The sequence below is a fragment of the Pan paniscus genome, chromosome 8 (genome assembly GCF_029289425.2).
Source record: "Pan paniscus chromosome 8, NHGRI_mPanPan1-v2.0_pri, whole genome shotgun sequence".
In the NCBI taxonomy this organism is placed as follows: Eukaryota; Metazoa; Chordata; class Mammalia; order Primates; family Hominidae; genus Pan; species Pan paniscus.
In genome coordinates, this window is record NC_073257.2 from 60,904,566 (window position 1) to 60,925,604 (window position 21,039).

The 21,039-nt window shown below is 43.8% G+C and overlaps 1 protein-coding gene across 21 annotated transcripts in view; it reads right to left on the reverse strand.

Moving 5' to 3' along the window:
- The window catches only part of ARHGAP22 (Rho GTPase activating protein 22), a 249,146-nt gene extending 228,546 nt beyond the window's left edge, over positions 1-20,600 (reverse strand). For 3 of the 21 annotated variants that reach the window (XM_034930489.3, XM_034930487.3, XM_034930486.3), the window contains exons 1-2: positions 15,666-16,480; positions 12,480-12,642 (exon numbers count right to left, since the gene is read on the reverse strand). In XM_034930489.3, coding sequence (XP_034786380.1) covers positions 12,480-12,531 — 52 coding nt within the window. In that variant the 5' untranslated portion in view covers positions 12,532-12,642; positions 15,666-16,480. Of the gene's footprint in view, positions 1-12,479; positions 12,643-15,665 lie in introns of those variants that run through there. The other 18 variants (XM_057298878.2, XM_034930485.3, XR_004664653.3 and 15 more) reach the window with 17 other exon arrangements.
- Between the last annotated feature and the right edge of the window lie 439 nt (positions 20,601-21,039).

Sequence of the window (21,039 nt, forward strand, 5' to 3'; positions counted from 1 at the left end):
AATTCAGTGTTCTTAAAATATGTTATCTAAAATGCCCACTTTCTAACAACCCAAAAACAAAAGGGAAGTACAAAGGAAAAGTGTGACTCATATGTAAAAAAAAAAAGTCAATTGAAACTGTCTCTTTGAGTATTGCCAGATTTTGGATTTAACAGAGACTTTCAAAATAGCTACTGTAAATATGTTTAAAAAAACTTAAAGAAACATGATTGAAGAATTACAGGGACATAGGACAATAATAAATCAATAAATAGAGAATTTCAATGAGATAGAAAATATTTAAAACCAAATGGAAATTCTTGAGTTGAACATTCAATAACTAAAATAAAAATTTGCTGGAGGAGCTCAGCAGAAGATTTGAGGAAGGAGAATAAAGAACAGGTGAATGTAAAGACAGAGTTATCGAAATTAGCGAACCTGAAGAACACAAAACAATTTTAAAAATTGAAGCGCAAAGAAAAGACTTTCAGAGACCTGTAAAGCAACATAAAGCATGCCAACATATGTGTAATGCAAGTCCCAGACAGGAGGAGACAAAAAAGAAAAAGACAGGAAAACTATTTGAAAAAGATAATTACTGACAACTTCCTAAATTTGATGAAAAACATTATTTTTCATGTATAATTATCTCAAAGAATCCCAAGTAGGATAAATACAAAGAGATCTATACCTCAGCACATTAGAGACAAACTCTTGAAAGTCAAAGAGAAAATCTTGAAGTAGCAAAAGAAAAATGTCTTGTCACATGAAAGGGAGTACTGATGCAATTAACAGTTGCCTTGTCATCTGAAACAGTGAGGGCTAGAAGTGGGAGGATGTATTCAAAGTGTTGAAAGAAAAATACAAACTGTTAATTAAGAATTCTATATCAAAAAATATATCCTTCAAAATGAAGGCAAAATAAAGATATTTCCAGAAAAACAAAGACTGAGAGAATTCCTTGCTAGCTGATCTATGTTATAAGACATTAAAGGAAATTTTTTAAGCTGAAAGGAATTTCACTATGCAGTAACTTGAATCTGTAGGAATAAATGAAAAACACAGGAAATGGTAAACATGTGGGTTAATATGAAGGTCCCATAAATTTATTTTTCCTCTTAACATCTTTTAAAGACATAGTATGTATAAAGCTATAGTTATAACAGTGTATTTTTGGGCTTATCATGTATAAATAAGGGTTATAAATGTTATATATGATAAGCCCAAAACAATAGTAGCACAAAGGAAAATGGATAAAATGAAGCTGTCTTGGAGCAAAAGTTTGTGCATTTTACTGGAATTATTAATCTGAAGTAGATTAAGGTAAAATGCATATTGTAATCTCTAGAGCAAACACTAAGACAACACAAAAAATACAGTAAAAAATAGAAAAATTAAAATGGTATACTAGAAAATATCTATCTAACACAAAAGATGGTAAAAGAAAAACAGGAACAAAAAAGAGAAGACATACATAAAACAAATTATAAAATGGCAAATGTAAATTCAAACATATCAATAATTATATTAAATGTGAATGGTCTAAATACCTCAATCAAAATACAAAGACTCTCCATAAAATAGCAAGATCCATTAGTATGCTGTCTAAAAGAGACACATTACAGATTCAAAGACACAAACTGGTTAAAAGAAAAAGAATGGAAAAATATATGCCACACGCTTCATCCCTGGGATGCAAGGCTGGTTCAACATACACAAATCAATAAATGTAATCCAGCATATAAACAGAACCAAAGACAAAAACCACATGATATCTCAATAGATGCAGAAAAGGCCTTTGACAAAATTCAACAGCCCTTCATACTAAAAACTCTCAATAAATTAAGTATTGATGGGACGTATCTCAAAATAATAAGAGCTATCTATGACAAACCCACAGCCAATATCATACTGAATGGGCAAAAACTGGAAGCATTCCCTTTGAAAACTGGCACAAGACAGGGATGCCCTCTCTCACCACTCCTATTCAACACAGTGTTGGAAGTTCTGGTCAGGGCAATCAGGCAGGAGAAAGAAATAAAGGGTATTCAATTAGGAAAAGAGGAAGTCAAATTGTCCCTGTTTGCAGATGACATGATTGTATATTTAGAAAACCCCATCGTCTCAGCCCAAAATCTCCTTAAGCAACCTCAGCAAAGTCTCAGGATACAAAATCAATGTGCAAAAATCACAAGCATTCCTATACACCAATAATAGAGAGCCAAATCATGAGTGAACTCCCATTCACAATTCCTTCAAAGAGAATAAAATACCTAGGAATCCAGCTTACAAGGGATGTGAAGGTCCTCTTCAAGGAGTACTACAAATCACTGCTCAACGAAATAAAAGAAAACACAAACAAATGGAAGAACATTCCATACTCATGGATAGGAAGAATCAATATCATGAAAATGGCCATACTGCCCAAGGTAATTTATAGATTCAATGCCATCCCCATCAAGCTACCAATGACTTTCTTCATAGAACTGGAAAAAACTACTTTAAAGTTCATATGGAAATAAAAAAGAGCCTGCATTGCCAAGACAATCCTAAGCAAAAAGAACAAAGCTGGAGGCATCACACTACCTGACTTCAAACTATACTACAAGGCTACAGTAACCAAAACAGCATGGTACTGGTACCAAAACAGAGATATAGACCAATGCAACAGAACAGAGCCCTCAGAAATAACACCACACATCTACAACCATCTGATCTTTGACAAACCTGAGAAAAACAAGCAATGGGGAAAGGATTCCCTATTTAATAAATGGTGCTGGGAAAACTGGCTAGCCATATGTAGAAAGCTGAAACTGGATCCCTTCCTTACACCTTATATAAAAATTAATTCAAGATGGATTAAAGACTTAAATGTTAGACCTAAAACCATAAAAACCCTAGAAGAAAACTTAGACCTAGGCAATACCATTCAGGACATAGGCATGGGCAAGGACTTCATGTCTAAAACACCAAAAGAGCTCCTGCACAGCAAAAGAAACTACCATCAGAATGAACAGGCAACCTACAGAATGGGAGAAAATGTTTCCAATCTACTCATCTGACAAAGGGCTAATATCCAGAATCTACAAAGAACTCAACAAACTTACAAGAAAAAAACAAACAACTCCATCAAAAAGTGGGCAAAGGATATGAACAGACACTTCTCAAAAGAAGACATTTATGCAGCCAACAGACACATGAAAAAATGCTTATCATCACTGGCCATCAGAGAAATGCAAATCAAAACCACAATGAGATACCATCTCATACCAGTTAGAATGGCGATCATTAAAAAGTCAGGAAACAACAGGTGCTGGAGAGGATGTGGAGAAATAGGAACACTTTTACACTGTTGGTGGGACTGTAAACTAGTTCGACCATTGTGGAAGACAGTGTGGTGATTCCTCAAGGATCTACAACTAGAAATATCATTTGACCCAGCCATCCCATTACTGGGTATATACCCAAAGGATTATAAATCATGCTGCTATAAAGACACATGCACACGCATGTTTATTGCGGCACTATTCACAATAGCAAAGACTTGGAACCAACCCAAATGCTCATCAATGATAGACTGGATTAAGAAAATGTGACATGTATAAACCATGGAATACTATGCAGCCATAAAAAAGGATGAGTTCATGTCCTTTGTAGGGACATGGATGAAACTGGAAACCATCATTCTCAGCAAACTATTGCAAGCACAAAAAACCAAACATCACATGTTCTCACTCATAGGTCGGAATTGAACAATGAGAACATTTGGACACACGAAGGGGAACATCACACACCAGGGCCTGTCATGGGGTGGTGGGAGGGGGGAGGGATAGCATTAGGAGATATACCTAATGTAAATGACGAGTTAATGGGTGCAGCACACCAACATGACACATGTATACATATGTAACAAACCTGCATGTTATGCACATGTACCCTAGAAGTTAAAGTATAATTAAAAAAAAAAATATATATATATATATATGCCACACAACAGTAAACATAAGACAGCTGGAACTGGTCATGTTAATATATGATAAAATAGACATTAAGAAAAGAAACATTCTGGGCCAGGTGTGGTGGCTCACGCCTGTAATCCCAGCACTTTGGGAGGCCAAGGCAGGCAAATCACCTGAGGTCGGGAGTTCGAGACCAGCCTAAACGACATGGAGAAACTCCATCTCTACTAAAAATACAAAATTAGCTGGGCATGGTGGCACATGCCTGTAATCCCAGCTACGTGGGAGGCTGAGGCAGGAGAATCACTTGAACCTGGGAGGCAGAGGTTGCGGTGAGCCGAGATCATGCCATTGCACTCCAGCCTGGGCAACAATAGCAAAACTCCATCTCAAAAAAAAAAAAAAAGAAAGAAAGAAAGAAAAAGAAACATTCTGAAAAAGAGCAATATTTAACAATGAAAAACAGTAATGGTATTAGGAAGCTGTAACAATTATAAATGTATGGAGATAACATGAGAGCCCCAAAATGCATGAAGCAAAAACAGACGGTATTGAAGAAGAAAGAGAGGACTAATTAATTAGAGTTGGAGATTTCCATATCCCAATCCCCATAATTGATAGAACAACTAGACAGAATATCAGCAACTATATAGAAGTCTTGAACAACAGTATCAACTAATTTGACCCAATCAACATACATAGGGCACTCCTAACAATGACGGCAGAATATACATTATTTTCAAGTACATTTAGAATATTCTCTAGGAGAGACCTATGGTAGGCCATAAAACAAGTCCTGATCAATTAAAAAATCTAAATCATATAAAGTACATTATCTATCTTGGAATTAAATTAGAAATAACAACAGAAAGCGATTTTGGAAACCCTCAAATATTTGGAAGTTGAACAACACACTACTAAATCAGCCACACATCACACAGGAAATCAGAAGGGAAGTTGGAACATATTTTGAATGGAATGAAAATGAAAAATAATATGCCAATATTTATGGTATACAGCAAAATCACTATAGGGAAATCTATAGCTTTAAATGCGTATATCAGAATATAAGGGCTCAAATCAATAAGCTAAGCTTTCATGTTAAGAAACTAGAAAAATTAGAAACTAAATCTAAATCAAGCAGAAAAAGAAAGAATAAAGAGAAATAAAATAACGAAATAAAAAAATCAATGAACTAGAAAACAGTAAAACATTAGAGAAAATCCATGAAACAAAAAGCTAGCTTGTTGAAAAGATTAATAAAATGGAAAAGCCTTTATCTGGACTGACAAAGAATAAAAAATCAGTAATGAAAAAGGGGACATAATATCAACTCAACTGAAATTAAAAAGACTTATCAAAGAATACTATGAACAACCTTAAGCCAACAAAGACAGAAATAATCATACATATACATGCACGTGCCCCCACCTCCCGCCACAGACGTATAAATAGGTATAACACCAATACTTCACAACATCTCTCAGAAAATGAGAGAACACTTCCCAACTCATTCTATGAGGCCAGTATTACCTTGATATTAAAGCTAGATGAAGACCTTCTACAAAAAGAAAACTACCAGGCTAATATCCCTCATTAACATACATAAAAATGCTCAACAAAATATTAGCAAAGTAAATTCAGCAAGATATAAAAAGGATTATACACCATGAATCAATGGGATTTATCCCAGGAATGTAACATTAGTTTGACACCTGAAAAAATCAATTAATGTTGTACATCTATTACACATCTATATATTTTACTAATAGAAATAGAATAAAGGACAAAACCCATATAATCATCTAATGGATGCAGAAAAGCATCTGACAAAATCCAATAGCCATTCATGATTTTAAAAAACAACAACTCTCAACAAACTAGGAGTAGAAGGGAAATTAATGTGTTAAAGGGTATCTATGACAAACCCAGAGACCAATATCATATGTAACCATGAAAATACTGAATGCTTTCCCCTTAAAATAAGGACAAAGGCAGAGGTAGCCACTTTCTCCACTTCTAGTCAACAATATACTGTATTATTCTATCCAGTACAATAGACAGTGAGAGACAAAGGGAAAAAAGAGGGTCGGGAGAGGGAAGGAGAGGAAGAGAGGCAGAGAAAAATTTAAAGCCAGATTGGAAAGGAAGAAGGAAATCTGTCTTTATTTGCAGATGATATGATACTGTATTTGGAAAATTATCACAAGAACTAATTTAAAAATCTGCTAGAACTAATAAGTTTTTCAAAGTTGCAGAATACAAGATGGACATAGCAAAAATCAATTGTATACCTACACATCAGCAACAAAAACTCCATAAATGAAATTAAGAAAACAACACCATTCACAATAATATCAAAAAGAATAAACTATTTAGAAATAAATTTAACAATGATGTGAAGACATGCAGAAAACACTTCTGAGAGAAGATTAAGAAGATATAAATAATTAGAAGTACATTTCTTTTTCATGAAGTTAAAGAATCAATATTGTCAGGATGGCAATTATCTTCCAATGAATCTACAAATTCAATGTGATTCCTATCAAAATCTCAGAAACATTTTATGGGGTGGAGAAATTGGCATGCTAATTTGAAATTTTATATAAAAACACAAAGGGCCTAGAATAGGCAAAATAATTTTGTAAAAGAATAAAGTTACAGACTACCTATTTTTACATTTTCTCCAAAGTTATAGTAATCAAGATAGTATGGTATAGGCACAAAGATAGGTCTACAGGTCAATAGAATATAATTGAGAATCCAGAAGTAAACCCCAATATTTGTGGCTAGCTGATAGTTCACAAAGGAGCTTGGGCAATTCAGTGGGGAAAGGAAAATTTTTTAACAAATGGTGTTGGGACAATTGGCTATCCATAAGCGAAACAGCAGCAGCAGCAGCAACAACAACAACAACAAAAACCCTTCAAACAAACAAGCAACAAAACAACCCTTTGACTTTACCTCATACTATATACAAAAATTAACTCAAAATCGGTCTTATCTCTAAATGTAGATGCTAAAACCATACAACTTCTAGAAACAAACACAGGAAAAAGTGTTTGTGATGTTGGGTTAGGTGGACTCTTAGATACCATATCAAAAGCATGATTCATAAAAGAAAAGATAGAAAAACTGAACTTCGACAAAATTAAGATTTTTTGCACTTTAAAATTTAAGTACACCATTAAGAAAATTAAAAGTCAAGCCACAGACTAGGAGAAAATTTAGGCAAATTATATATCTGATAATAGATTTGTATCTAGAACATGTAAACATTCTTACCACTCTAATAAGACAGACAACCTGATTTAAAAATGGGCAAAAAATTTAAATAGGCATGTTACCAAAGAAGACATACAAACAGGCTGGGCTTGGTGGTTTACACTTGTAATCCCAACACTTTCGCAGGCTGAGAGGGGTGGATCACCTAAGGTCAGGAGTTTGAGACCAGCCTGGCCAACATGGTGAAACCCCGTCTCTACTAAAAAGACAATAACTAGCTGTGCATGGTGGTGGGTGCCTGTAATCCCAGCTACTCAGGAGGCTGAGGCAGGAGAATCGCTTGAACCCAGAGGCAGAGGTTGCAATGAGCCGAGATCACGCCATTGCACTCCAGTCTGGGCGACAAGAGCAAAACTCAGTATCAAAAAATATAAAAATGGAAATAAAAAGGCATATGAATAGTTAATAAGCACAGGAAAGTACATTCAACATCATTAATGGTTAAGCAAATGCAAATCAAATCCCCAGTAAAATACCACTTTACACCCACTAGGATGGCTATAATAAAACAATAGCAAGTGTTGGTGAGGATGTGGAAACATTGGGACCCTTATGTATGAGGTGGGATTATATGACGGTGAGAATGTAAAATGGTACAGAGATTTCAGAAAACATTTTGACAGTTTCTTAAAAATTAAAAAATAAACCTACCATACGACCCAGCAAGAGAAATGAAAGCCGTGTGTTCACAGAAACATATGCATGTGAATGCTCATAACAGCATCATTTGTAATAATCCCAATCCAAAAACAACCCAAAAGTCCATCAATGGGTGAGCGGAGAAACAAGATGGGCATCCCTACAAGGGAGTATTACTCAGCTACAAAGGAGCACACTGATCACTGATTCACACGAGAACATAAATGACCCTCAAAACGTTATGCTACATGAAAGAAGCCCAATGCAAAACACTACACAGTTTATGCTTCCATTTATAGAAAATGTCCAGAAAAGGCACATTTATGAAGACAAAAGGTAGATCAATGGTTTCCTTAGGTTGGGGTTGGGAGGAAGGGTTAGTTGCAGATGGGCTTGAGGGAATTTTTTGAGGTGCCGGAAATGCCCTAAAACTGGATTGTGATGATGGTTTTACAACTCTATGAATGTAGTTAAAATAATTTAGCTGTGAACCTCGAATGGGTGAATTTTATTGCATGTAACTTACATATCAATAAGGCTGTTGAAATACATAGAATATGATAATAACCAATGCCATGAAGAAAAAAAAATGGGAAAGGAGTATGGGAAGGCAGGGCAGGGTTTCAATTAGTGCGGTCATTAAAATCTCCAGGCCCCCAGGATGTGGTGGGACTGCACTTCCTGGGCCCCTTGCAGTTGATTGGGGCAGTGATTAGTGTGGGACAGAGTTGTGAGCAGAATGTGATGTGTGTCCCTTCCAGGCTGAGGATTTAACTGCTGACGTGAGACCATTCACAAGCTCACTGTTTCTCGGGCCTCTGGTCTGGCAGCATCAGCCTGGGTCTTTAAGTCACTATGATTAACAGGGCAGGATCCACCCCTCAACTCACCCAGGTGACCCGGTGGTTGTGTAACTCATCCCATTCAGACTCACACAGGTGGTCAGAGAAAGCCTTAATAAAAGCTTTGGGTAAAAGTCTGAAGGAGGTGAGTCTGTAGGCCAGGTGGCTGTCCTGGGGGGACAATGGTCCAGAGAGTGGGCAGATCATGCAAACACCAGAGCAGCAGGGAGGCCAGCACTGCTGGTGCAGAGCAGGCGCAGCGGGGCGGGGGAGCATGGGGTGCTTGTAAGGAGATCCTACGATGGGCAAGGCAGGTGCCAGAGGAGGGCAGGCAGCCAACAGAGGTAAGTGGCTTGGGCATCCATATGGATGTGTTGAGCAACATGGATGCCCATGGATGTGACAGTGCTGATTGGATTTAGGTTCAAAGAGTCTTGCTCTGTGCAGTATGGAGAGATGGAAGGGCCAAGGGTGGGAAGAAGAGCAATGGGGAGGATCCTTTGCAAGGATCCAGGTGAGAGCTGACCTCTCGCCCGGCTGCCATGCAATTATTCCTATGAACATTCTCATCAGATCAGTCCTGTGCTTATAACCATCAATAGCTCCCTATGCCTCATGAGAACAAGTCCAAGTTTCTCAATATGGCATCCACCTACCATTCCTCCCTTATTACCCCATTCCAACCGCTTCAGCGCCCCTCTCTCTAAGTCCCCTATTCTCCCAGGACACAGTCATGCCCCCCTACCTGGGTTCTCACAGTCCCCTTACATCTCTGCCAGCAGTAGGGGAGAGAGTCTGCTCTGGGAAAGGCCAAGGTGAGGACAACCACAGCGTCAGGGAGGCGTGGGAGAGGGTTTCGAAGGAGCCTCCCTACCCCAGGCTGCTCCCAGCCTTGGTCCCAGCGTGCAGGCCAGGGATTTGGGGACTTGAAGGAGTGGTTGGATTCAGAGATGCCTTCTCCTTCTCTTTGGACGCTCTGGCTGGGTATGGGCAGAGGCCACTGTCTTTCTCTCCACTGTGATCCCGAGGCACAGTGGCTCCTTGGCATGGGGAGTGCCAGGAGGGTCAGACAGGGAGAAGCCAGCAGTCTTGGGAGACAACCAGGCAGACCAGTGGTCTGAAGTTTGGGAGCTGGTGAGAAAAGAGGCTGCAGCTGGTCCTGCTGGCAGGAGAGTTCCCTAGGAGGAGCTGAGGCCCACAGTGATGGAGCTGAGGGTGCTGCCCACTGCTGGGTGAGACTTTTAGCACAGAACTCACCAAGTGAGAGGCCAAGAGGCTCACCACCGGCTCCTGCTGGAGGGAAAGTGCTGGTAGGTTCTCGATGTGGCAAGATTGTGGACAAAGTGAAGAAATGAAGCATAGCAGTACAATTGAACGCATAAGAACCTTTCATTTGCCCTCAATCCTTGAAAATGACAGTTAAAAGCAAACTTAAGTTTCTCAATAATCTCCATTAGCTGAGAAAGACAGAGGGAGGGAGGGAGGGAGAGAGAGAGAAAGAGAGAGAGGGAGAGAGAGAGAGAGACCAGGAGGTGGCAGGTGGAGGGAAGAAAGATAAACACACAGAGGTGCTAACCGAGAGACCAAGGATGGGGAGGAGAAGCCCCCTCCCCCTGTGCTGGAGACTCTTTTTTTTTTTTTTTTTCTGCAGCCTTTCACGAAATGGCATTGCCAGTCCATTTTTACAGAGTTGTCAAAGTGTTTGAGATTAGGTAATCATTTACAAATTAATCCAGTGTCAAAAGGAATGAATGTGGATGAAACTTGGAAAAATTATGCTAAGTGAAAGAAGCCAGACATGAGGCTTCATAAAAGGATACATATTGCATGAGTCCATTTACATGACAAATCCAGAGTTGGAAAATCCATGGAGGCAGAACACAGATTGATGTTTGCATGGGGTGGAGAAGAGGGAGCAACCTCTTAACAGGTACAAGGTGATGGAAAAATTTTGGAATTAAATGGAGCTGGTGGTTGCACAACATCGTGAATGTATGAATTGCCACTGACTTTTACACTTCAAAATGGTTAAATTCATGTTATATACATTTCATCTTGATAAAGACATTAATTCAATCAAATTCATTAAGTTCAGGCATGTCATGCAGTATGTCCTCTGTCCCTTTCTCAAAGGATTTGCACCTATGCTATGAATCTGGGGAAGAATTTATTTCATCATAGAAATCTGGTGGCTAGAACCTCCTACAAAAGCAAGTGACTGTTCCTTCCAAGCCAGATAATGCAATAAACCTAGCACAGGGAAAATAATACCTGGAGATATTAGGTATTAGGCTTGAACAGTTAAAGGTTAATCTCAGCTGCTCCCCCACCCCCTATTTTCTCCTGTGGAAAGTGAGATCCAGGGAAGTTGACAGTGTGAGAAGTGTCTGCAGCACGAGGCCAGCCCAGGGGTCCTGGCTTCTAGCCCACTCCGTTCTTCAAGAACACAGAGCTTTACTCCTCACCCCATGAATATCTACTCAGACCACAGAAAAGGGGCTCTGTGGAGTCTGAGCCCACCCTGGGCTTGGTCCACTATATCCTGAACCTGGTAACATATTACATTACATCACATCACCTGGGACTTTAAAAATATGCTGATATCTTGGATTCATCCAAGACCAATTAAACCTGCATCTCTGGAGGGGGAGCCTGGGAATTTTTAAAAGCACCTTGGGTGATTTTAATGTGGAGGTTGAGGTCCATGACTGCATTTCACCCACTAGCTTCTAGAATTTCCAATCTTTACCAGTCCTGGAGGGGCTCAGGCAACATCATCTCATAACTGAGCCCATCAGGTCATGCATGTGACCTGACTAGCAACTGCCAACCATCACCTACACAGCCCATGCAGCCCAGCACCTGCACAGCCCATCCAATCATCACCTGCATAGTCCACCCAGCCAGCACCTGCACAATCCACCCAGTCAGCACCTGCACAACCAGCTGAATCCTCACCTGCACAGCTCACCCAGTCAGCACCTGCACAACCCACCCAATCATCACCTGCATAGTCTACCCAGCCAGCACCTGCACAACCCACCCAATCAGCACCTGTACAACCCATCCAAATCATCACTTACACAGCCCACCCAACCATCACCTGCACAATCCACCCAATCCTCACCTGCACAGCCCACCCAGCGAGCACCTGCCTGTGACCCACCTGCATAACCTAGCCAATCATCACCTGCACAGCCCACCAAGACATCACCTGCCTGTGACCCAAACAAACAGTCATCCCACTTGGTCTAACAATTATCTCCCAGGCACTTTACTGAGGGACCCAAACGGACAGTCACAGTCATCCCATTTGGTCTAATAGTTACCTCCCAGACACTTTAGTGAGGGTTACTGAGATGTCCTCACTATTTCTCTACTAGCCCCTTGGCTGGATCCTTTCCAAGCAGAGATGCAGAGTAGCCTTCAGCTGCACACAGCGTTCCCCTGTGAAAGACTTGCCTACTGCCCCAGCGGTCCTTGGACATAGGGGTCCTTACAGACTCTGAATGCAATCAGAGCCCTGAGTCATTAGAGCCCAGGACCCTGAAGCCTCTGTTTTTCAGGCAGACACAGAGCAGCTGCCATAGTTCAGGGGTGGGGTTTGTGCCATCAGCCATTTCCAGGAGCTGAAGGAGGTCAGAACCCTGACCACAGATGCCGCCTGGTGCTCTCAGCCACAAGACCAAGACAGCCTCCGGGGACCCCATCCCTCAAGCAAGAAGTCAAATGCAAAGGTAATCATTTCCCACATAGAACATAAAAAAATTCTTACTGAAATATCTGGCTGCAAACGTCCTCCTTTTGCTGGAAGCTGTCGGCAGCATAATGAAGCTGGCAGTCTGTGCAAATTTCTTCTATATCCTTTTTATAAAGAACCAGCCACATCCTCAAGCAGACAAGCTAATTCCTGTTTTCCAGTAACAGGAGATCCACATCTATAGAAAAGAAATATATTTAGAATGCCCTTTATCTGGTATTTTCTTGGATTTTAAACAAGAAGCCTCGCTGTGAAGAATTAGTTCATTAAGCATAAGTGCATCTAGGGATCTTGGAATGGCCTTGAGCAAGTCACGGGGTCTTGGGGTATCAGTTCTTCAAATCTGTAAAATGGGAACAATAGTGACAACCACTTCACAGAACAAAGAATTGAGAAGTGGAAAGAAGGGGCTTTGTGAGCAAAGCCCTCAGCACACATCGGATGCTATATTTGATTTTTTTTCCATGAGCTGACCTGGATTCAAGGGGAGCTGGGTTTCCAGAAAACCTTAGAAATAAGTACAAACAACACTGCAAATTTGCAGCGTGACTTCCAGGATGCATTTATGGCCTTTGTCTGGTGGGCACAGCAGTCCTGTTAGTGGGGAGAGCAAGTCCCACAGAGGGACAGTCAAGGCCCAGGAGCACCCCATGTGAGACCCTCACCAGGCACACAGGCTGCTCATGGCATGGCTTCTCCATTCCATTTCTGGAAATTTAGTGTCATTACAGCATAATTTACAGTTGTGGAGAATCAAAAAGAAAAATCCCAATTATGAAACAGCCAAGCGATATTTACGCAGCCATCAGCATCATTGACATAGTGGTCCTGGCCGTCCAAGGCAAAGGCAGGCTCCAAGGCGGTGGATACAATGTTATCTAAATGAGGGCAGCATTGATTCAGATGGAGCAGTGACTCCTGGGAGGGCATGCATCAGGATTTTCTTCCTAGCACCCTCCTTGTCTCCTCTGTTCTATTGAGCTTGCATCACATTTATTGATAGTGACCTGAAACACCTTTGAATTGCAGAGAGCATAAAAACAGTTAAAAACCAATCACTGCTATAAAGAAAAAACAAGCATAGCCAGTGCTCAGTGGCTCAGTGCAGGGTAGATCCTTCCTACTCCTGGGCTTGTGGGTGCAGGAACTGGGGCTGTCACCACTGCAGGAAGGTGCACCCTGGGCTGCGGGACAGCGCTTAGTGGGGTGTGTTGGGGGAATGTCATCTTGGCCCATGCCTTGGGGATCTGTGGACAGTTCCTGCTGCTAATGTTCTCAGAAGGGAGCGCTGGAACAGCACAGAGAAGGGGGCCAACCTGAGCCTCTGGGGAGTGACCAGGGACAGCTGGAAGCAGAAGGAGGCAGCAGGTGAGCACTCAACTGCTTGAAGAGAGCAGCAAGGGCCAAAACCCAAGGTGCCAGCATGTCCTTGCAACAAAGCAAGCAGTAATTTGGGTTGCAAAGGCCAGAGTGCAAGGCTGATAAGAGCCCACAGGTACAGAGGCAGAGAGGAGTGAGAGGAAGCAGCCCATCCCACGACCTGGTGTACAGGGGGCTTTGGAACTAAAACTCTAGGACAAAGTCCAGGTTTTCCATTTTCGAGTACTGGGAATTTAGACATGGGCTAGATTTGGCAAATAAAGGTATAGGATGCCCAGTTAGTTTTGCAGTGTAACTGTGTTCTAAATATTGCATGGGACATAATACCTGCTAAAAAGGTATGTATAGTTGACCTGAAACACTATTCAGATTTAACTGGGTATCCTGTATTTTATCTGGCAAACGTATACCTTCTGAATATCCATTTTCTCTTTGATCAAAAAAGAAAATACCACCAGGTAAGAAACTTTCAATTGCAGACAACAAGAAAGTCAGTTAAAAAGAGGGGATTTATTGGCTCCTTGAGCAGGAAAGCCCTCATAATATGGACTTCAGGCATGGCTGGATCCAGCAGCTTGACAATGTTAACCAAGTCTGGGTTTTTTTCCAGTTCTCCTGTTTGCTTCTGGAATGCCTGCTTCATTCTCAACAAAGTCCCCTCATTATTAAAAAATGCTGGACACCAGCTCGCTTCAGGAACTAATACTCTTTCTTTCATGACCAACACAAAGAAAGAGCCTATCTTCCAGTGTCTCTCTCAGAAGTGCTGGGAAGCTGCCCCTCCCTACTCTCCCAAACATCTCTTCTTGCCTCATGGCCTTGGTTGGGCCACTCACCCATCCCTGAACCACCCAAACCAATGCAATGTGCTGATTGGCTAAAGCCAACCTGGTCTCATCCCAGGAATAGGGTGGCTTGGCTTCGTAAAAGCCACCTCAGCTGGTATGGAAAAGAGGTGGATGCTAGAGTGGATGCCAGGCACTGCAACCAAGGGTGGGGAGAAGGGGTCCAAAATACAGTGCCCACAGTGAGGTTGCCCTAAGGATAAGATACATGAGACTGCCCCGCTGGTGTGGTGTGTGTGTAAGTGTGTGCTGTACGAGAGGAGAGAGAGGGAGAGAGACAGAGGGAGAGGGGGAATGTTAGTTCCTCTCCTTGGACATGCTGATTACCCTTTCTTTCTTTCTTTCTTCCTTCCTTCCTTCCTTCCTTCCTTCCTTCCTTGCTTCCTTCCTTCCTCTCTCTTTCTTTCTCTTTCTTTCCTTCTTTCTTTCTTTCTCTTTTTCTCTCCTCCCTTCCTCCCTTTCTCCCTTTCTCTCTGTTTCTCTCTCTCTTTCTTTCTCTCTTTCTCCTTCCTTCCTTCCATCCTTCCTCCCTTCCCCCCCCCCCTTCTTTCTTTCTTTCTTTGTTTCTTTTTCTTTCCTCTTGGCCAGCTCGGTGACCCAATCTCCTTCCTGGTCTCAGGCCCCTCCCACGAACTGGCCCATGTGTGCCCGGGCAGGTCCCTGCTCCTCACTGACCTCCACCCACACCATGGAGAGTGGATGTGTGTGTGTGTCGGGGGGAGGTGGGGGGATGCTGCATCAGGAGACCTCTGGTTAGGGAAATTTTATCAGGAACCACCTCTGTGACCTTTACCTATAGTCTATACCTTTACCTCAGCCTATAGTGGGGACAAGGTCCTACAGCGTGGGCCTCTCCTTTGGAAGGCTTGGGGACAGAGTTCTGCCCACCAGCTGGAGGACAGTGACCTCAGGGGGAGAAGGGACAGGAGACTGCTCTCCAGTCCCTCACCCCAGCCCTCGCCTTTCCCTCACCCACCTTTCTTTGCAGCAAGTTCAAAGGCAGGTCATACACCAGCTAAGCGGGCACAGCTGGGCACAGTTCCCGGGGCCTGCCGGGCAGCGCTGGGAAGGGCGGCAGAGAGCACGGGCTGGACGCTCGTCTCGGAATGACTCAGCCAGGAGCAGCCGCCAGCAGCATGGGCCACGCAGCAAACGGGCGCGCCGTGGGAGCTGGAGAGGCCAGGTCTTCTGGAACCAGGCAGCGCACCCTGCCCGGGCGTCACCCCACCACGGACATTCACAATGACAGTCAGCACTTCTCAGCACACTGTGGATCACACGCATTAGCCTGGCACCTGGCAGCGCCCCGAGGTGGGCATCACGGTGGGATTGGGAGGCACTCCAGTCACAGGGTTCACCAGGGCCGAGGTGGCGACGAAAACCCGTCCCTCGGGCGTGGCAGTGGCCTGGCCACGTGCGCCCCGGGGCTTGCACCCGCATCTCCCGCCGGTGGTAAGCGGGGCCTCCAGCAGAGCGAGCGGGGCTGCTCACCTGGAACCAGGGCCAGCCGTCTCCTCCCCTGCCTCGGCCGCCCGGGGCCTGCCTGGGGCTCCTTCCTCGCCGCCCGGCGGCAGCTCTTGAGCTCCCGGCCCGCTCCTTTAGCCCCGCAGGCTCCCTGGCCGTGACCCTGCCCCCGGCCTCCGTGTGATGAGCAAGCGAGCAGGGCCGGGGGGATGCAGCCCGGTCCCCGCATCCTCAGGCAGGACGGAGCTCCCGGCTGCTCGGCGCCTCTGGGGAAGGGGGGGGGGGGAGATGCGGCGCAGCAGGCGGTCCCAGCGAGTCAGAAGGGTGCAGCAGCGGGGTCGGGGATGGCCGGGCGAGGCTGACCCCTGCCGGGCAGCGCGGGTGGCGCCACGGGCGGAGGCGACTTCCTGGGCCCTGGTGCACGGCGCCCCCTGGCGGGCCTCGGGGAGGCGGCCTCCTGCCCGCCCGGACCGCTCGCTGCGCCTTCCCGCCTGGCTTCTGGTTACCCAACCTCATCTCGCTCGAGCCTCATCTGTAGCTCACCGTCCTGTGCGCCCTGTGGTGTTGGCAGGGCGTGTGGGATTTAGAGGGTTTTCTATACTGAGTCTTCCTCGGAGCAGGTGAATTCTGCATAGCTGGCCCAGTTCTGTGTCTTAAGTATGGGGAGAGAGTGGGGGCTGGAGAAATCACTAGCAGGGGAGGAGCCCTGAGGTTGCCGAGGGGGATCGGAGCTACTTCCCAAGGTGCCTACACCGCCCGTAGACTGGGAAACTACGGTCACAAAGGGTCAGCGCATTCCCCAAGGTCCCAGAGCCACACGCAGCATGGCTGGCATTTGAAAGTCAAAGCAGAGGAAGCAGGCAGGTGGCTCTTGTTGAACTGGCTTCCAGAGTCTGTGTTGGGCAGAGAGATCCTTCCCCGAGAGTGGAGTGGCCTCGTGCTCACCTGGGTTCAGCGTCGAGGTTCACCTGGAATCACCTGCACTCTTGTCCTTGACCAAGGCAGGGTGGTTAGCCATGGGCTGATAGCCTTGGAGAGCCTGATTCAGCCTTTGGGTAGAGCTGGGTCAGTCCAGCCTCAGGGCCATCACTCACCCGAAGCATTGTGGTAACCTCCTGCCTGCCCCTGGAGACCCCGGGTTTGGGGCAGGGTGACCATGGTGGAGAGTGGGAGCTGGCAGAGGTAAGGAGGCACACATCTGCCACAGCACCAGAGCTCAGGGCACCTGAGAAGTAAGGTCATAGCATCCTGTTCTTGGACCCCGTCAGTCTCCACAGCTATAGGGGGCTCCATTGAAAAGAGTGTGCCAGACCTTCTCTGTGTGTGCCCTGGTGAGGGCTCACTCACTCTCCAGGCTTGCTGGGGGAGGAGGCACGAACTTCGGTGGAAAGAACAGAACTCAGGAGCCAGAGAATGGAGTTTGACTCCTGCCTCGGACACTTCTTAGCCAGGTCTCTAGGGGGCTCAGAGAGCCTGAGCCCCCTTCCTCGTGTATAAAGTGAGGATAGTAATACTGCTGAGTCCCTGGGTCTGTTAGAGAATGAAGCGAGGAAAGTCAGGCAGAGCACTTAACTAAGTGCCCAGCTCGCATTAAGTACACCATGCTCATGCCCATGGCCAGGATGGTGTGTTCCAGCTGCAACCTTTAGCAGGGGCCCTGGAAGTGCTTGTGTCTTCTGCTTCGTCCATCATTAGCAGCAGCAGAAGGTAGGGCAGTTTTTGCTTCTCAAACCAGGTTTCTCACACATTGAAAGATATTCTGCATTTAAATTTACATGATAAATTAAAATATAAGCCATTGGGATGAACACCTTATAATCAAATACTCCCAGGTGACCTAGTGCCTGAGTTTACCTGAGTGTTTAAAATCAAGTTGGCGACAAGGAACAGCGAACACGACTGCCTTTAATATTTAGTTAGACCCTGGTGGGGTGAGGCTCCCAGGAGTGGCTTCCCTTTGGGCCCTTCATCTGTCCTCCCAGGTGGCTGAGGGGGACATACAACCCTAGTCAGCAGTTGGGAATCCGTCCTCATCAGTGAGCTACCTGGCTTCCATGAAACTAGGGTCGTGTCTAGGGATCCAGTGTTTTGGAAGCTCCTGGAAATGAGGTTGGCCAAGAGGGTCTTCTGGAAATCTCCGCTCACTGAGCCATCATCCTACCCCAGTGGTCAAATTCTGCCAGAACCACACTGCAGATGATGTTTAATTAGAGTTCTTAGGGTACTTTTGTTTTTACGTAGCGACGTTGTTTGTTTTTTCTAGTTGTTATAAGCATTGCAGGGCTATCTGTTGTTTCACGTGCTTAAATATTTAAGCCAGTCAATGCCGTAACCTAGGGATCGTTTCCACCTTCTTTTTGAAAACGGTCACATTACTGGAAGAAGAAACCTGGAGCTGATTCACAAAGGTAGAGTAATCCTGACTGCAGTTGAGAGTTGAAGCCACGAGGTGGCGCCCTCAGCACACTACTTGAGCTGTTGGGTTTTCCAGCGGCAATGACCAGCACGGGGACAGAGGATGTCCTGAAGAGGGGCTCTGTCCGCTTCAGGACGTCCAGGGGAGTCACCTGGGTAACACTCACAGGAAATACATGCTTCTGTGGGTACACAGCTGGGAACAGGGTGAGGCAAGTGAGTTATCTTGGGTGCAAATTTTAAGGGGCAATGAGCGCCCCTCTCCCCTCACCCTGGTCCCGGCCCTGGGCCACCGGACTGGGACATGTCTGTGAGGAGCGGAGCTGGGGAGCGGCTCCCTGACACCCCCAGAGAGAGGATGATGCTTTGACCTCAGCCCTGGTCAGGTGGGGCCTACACAACGGGGGCGCTAAAGCCCCTATTCTGATCCAGAGGCTGTGGCCGGAATAATCGGATGTACTTTCTGGGAGGGGATTAAGGGGATGGACGAGGTGCTGCCCCATCCCTATTCCCACTATGAATTGGAGCCACAGGGACATGGAGGGTGTGGAGCTGAGCCGAGTGCGTCCCTGGAGTGCCCTTTCCTGTCTGCACTCGGGCTGGGCCAGCCTCTTGTGGCTCCTGCACATGGCAGCCCCCCTCAGCCGGAGGAGCCACAGTGGGGCAGGCGTGGAGTCCGTGGCACCGTGGCAGGGGGTCTCTGTCCAGGGCCTGGGTACTCGGTGACACTGGGAGAGAATTCAACCTGCAGCGTGGCCTCGGAAACTGGAATAAGAGAGCTGACCTATGAAGGAGGCACGGGAAGCTGGGTGCAGAGATGACCGAGAAACTGGCAAACATTTTGGTAAACCAGAGCACCACGCTGCGTGAGTGAGGAGTAACCAAGGTGGAAGTGTTAAGGATGAGGTGGAACGAATATTCATACCATACAGTAACTAACATTGAACACAGTCACCTGGAAGAGAAGACTGGGGAGAATCGGGACATTAAGGCTCCTGGGCACTTGCGGTTTTTACTCCGGGTCAGTGCTGTCCAACAGGGATATAGTTTGAACCACGTCTATAATTAAACGCTTTCTGGTAGCCATATTAAAAAAGAAACAGGTGAAATTGGTTTAATAACATTTTATTTAGGGCAATATATGCAAAATACTATCGTTTCCACATATAATCATTTATAAATATTATTTATTGAAACATTTTGTATTCCTTTTTTTATACCAACTCTTTCAAATCCGGTGCATATTTTACATTTATAGCATATTCCAATTTGGATACTAAATTTCTGCTGCAAATATTTTATCTGTATTTAGAGTTTACAAAATTTAGAGTTAAAAAAAGATTTTCAAGTTGTTCTAAACATACGTTTTTAGTAATGGGACTGTGTATCAATTTCTAAATTAAGATTAAATAAAATTGAACATTTAAGTGCTCGGTTGATCTAATTTCAAATGTGATTAGTGGCCCTACTGTATGGGATAGTGCAGTGGTAGGCATTTAAAAGTACAGTATTCATGTTAAAAATGTTAAGAATAACAAGCAAAGAATAGAAGTAGAATATATAACTTCTAAACCAGTAGAGGGGGCTGCATACAAAAAAAATCCCAATCAATTCAACAGAAGGAGAAAGTGAGAAAACAATAAAACAAAAATTATGATAAATAGAAACACAAAAGAAGAAGATAAAAATAGGTATAAATGCCATAAATTTATCAGTAACAGTAGTAAATGTAAACAGATTAATCTCACACATTAAAAGACAGAAGTACTTAGGTTGGAATTTTTAAAAATCCAGTTGTAGCTGCTTGTGAAGAGACATCTAAAATATAAGAACACAGAAATGTTGAAAATAAATGAATGGAAAAAGATATGTGAGACAAATAGGAATTAAAATAAAACTAGCGTAGTGAACTCATATTAATATGGACAAGACAGACTAAGGAAAATCTTTATTAGGGATAAAGATTGTCATTGCAAGATTATAAAAGAAACAATTCATAGAGATACAACAATCTTGAGCCTATATACACCTAGCAACATAGCCTGGAAGGAAAGAAAACAAATAAAAGTCTGTGACATAATGTGAAGAATTTGAAAATTCACAATCTTAGTGGAAATTTTATGATAACACTCTCAGAAACTGATAGACCAAGTAGAACACTAGCAACAAATTAGTAGAGAAAGAGATTTTGAACAATGCATTAAGAAAACCTAATATAATAGATACATGTAGAAGCCTGTACCCATGGAATATTTATAGAAATTGACCATGTACCACTTCACAAGAGGGTTCAATAAATAAACACTAAAGAATCAATATTACTCAATGTTGTCTAACCTTGATATAATAAAATTATACAACAATAAGAAGACTAAAAAACATACATCTAAAAATCATACATCTAAACACCGAAAAATACATTGTAATTTGTTCTAAAAGGAGATATTGGAATAGAAATTACAAAATATTTA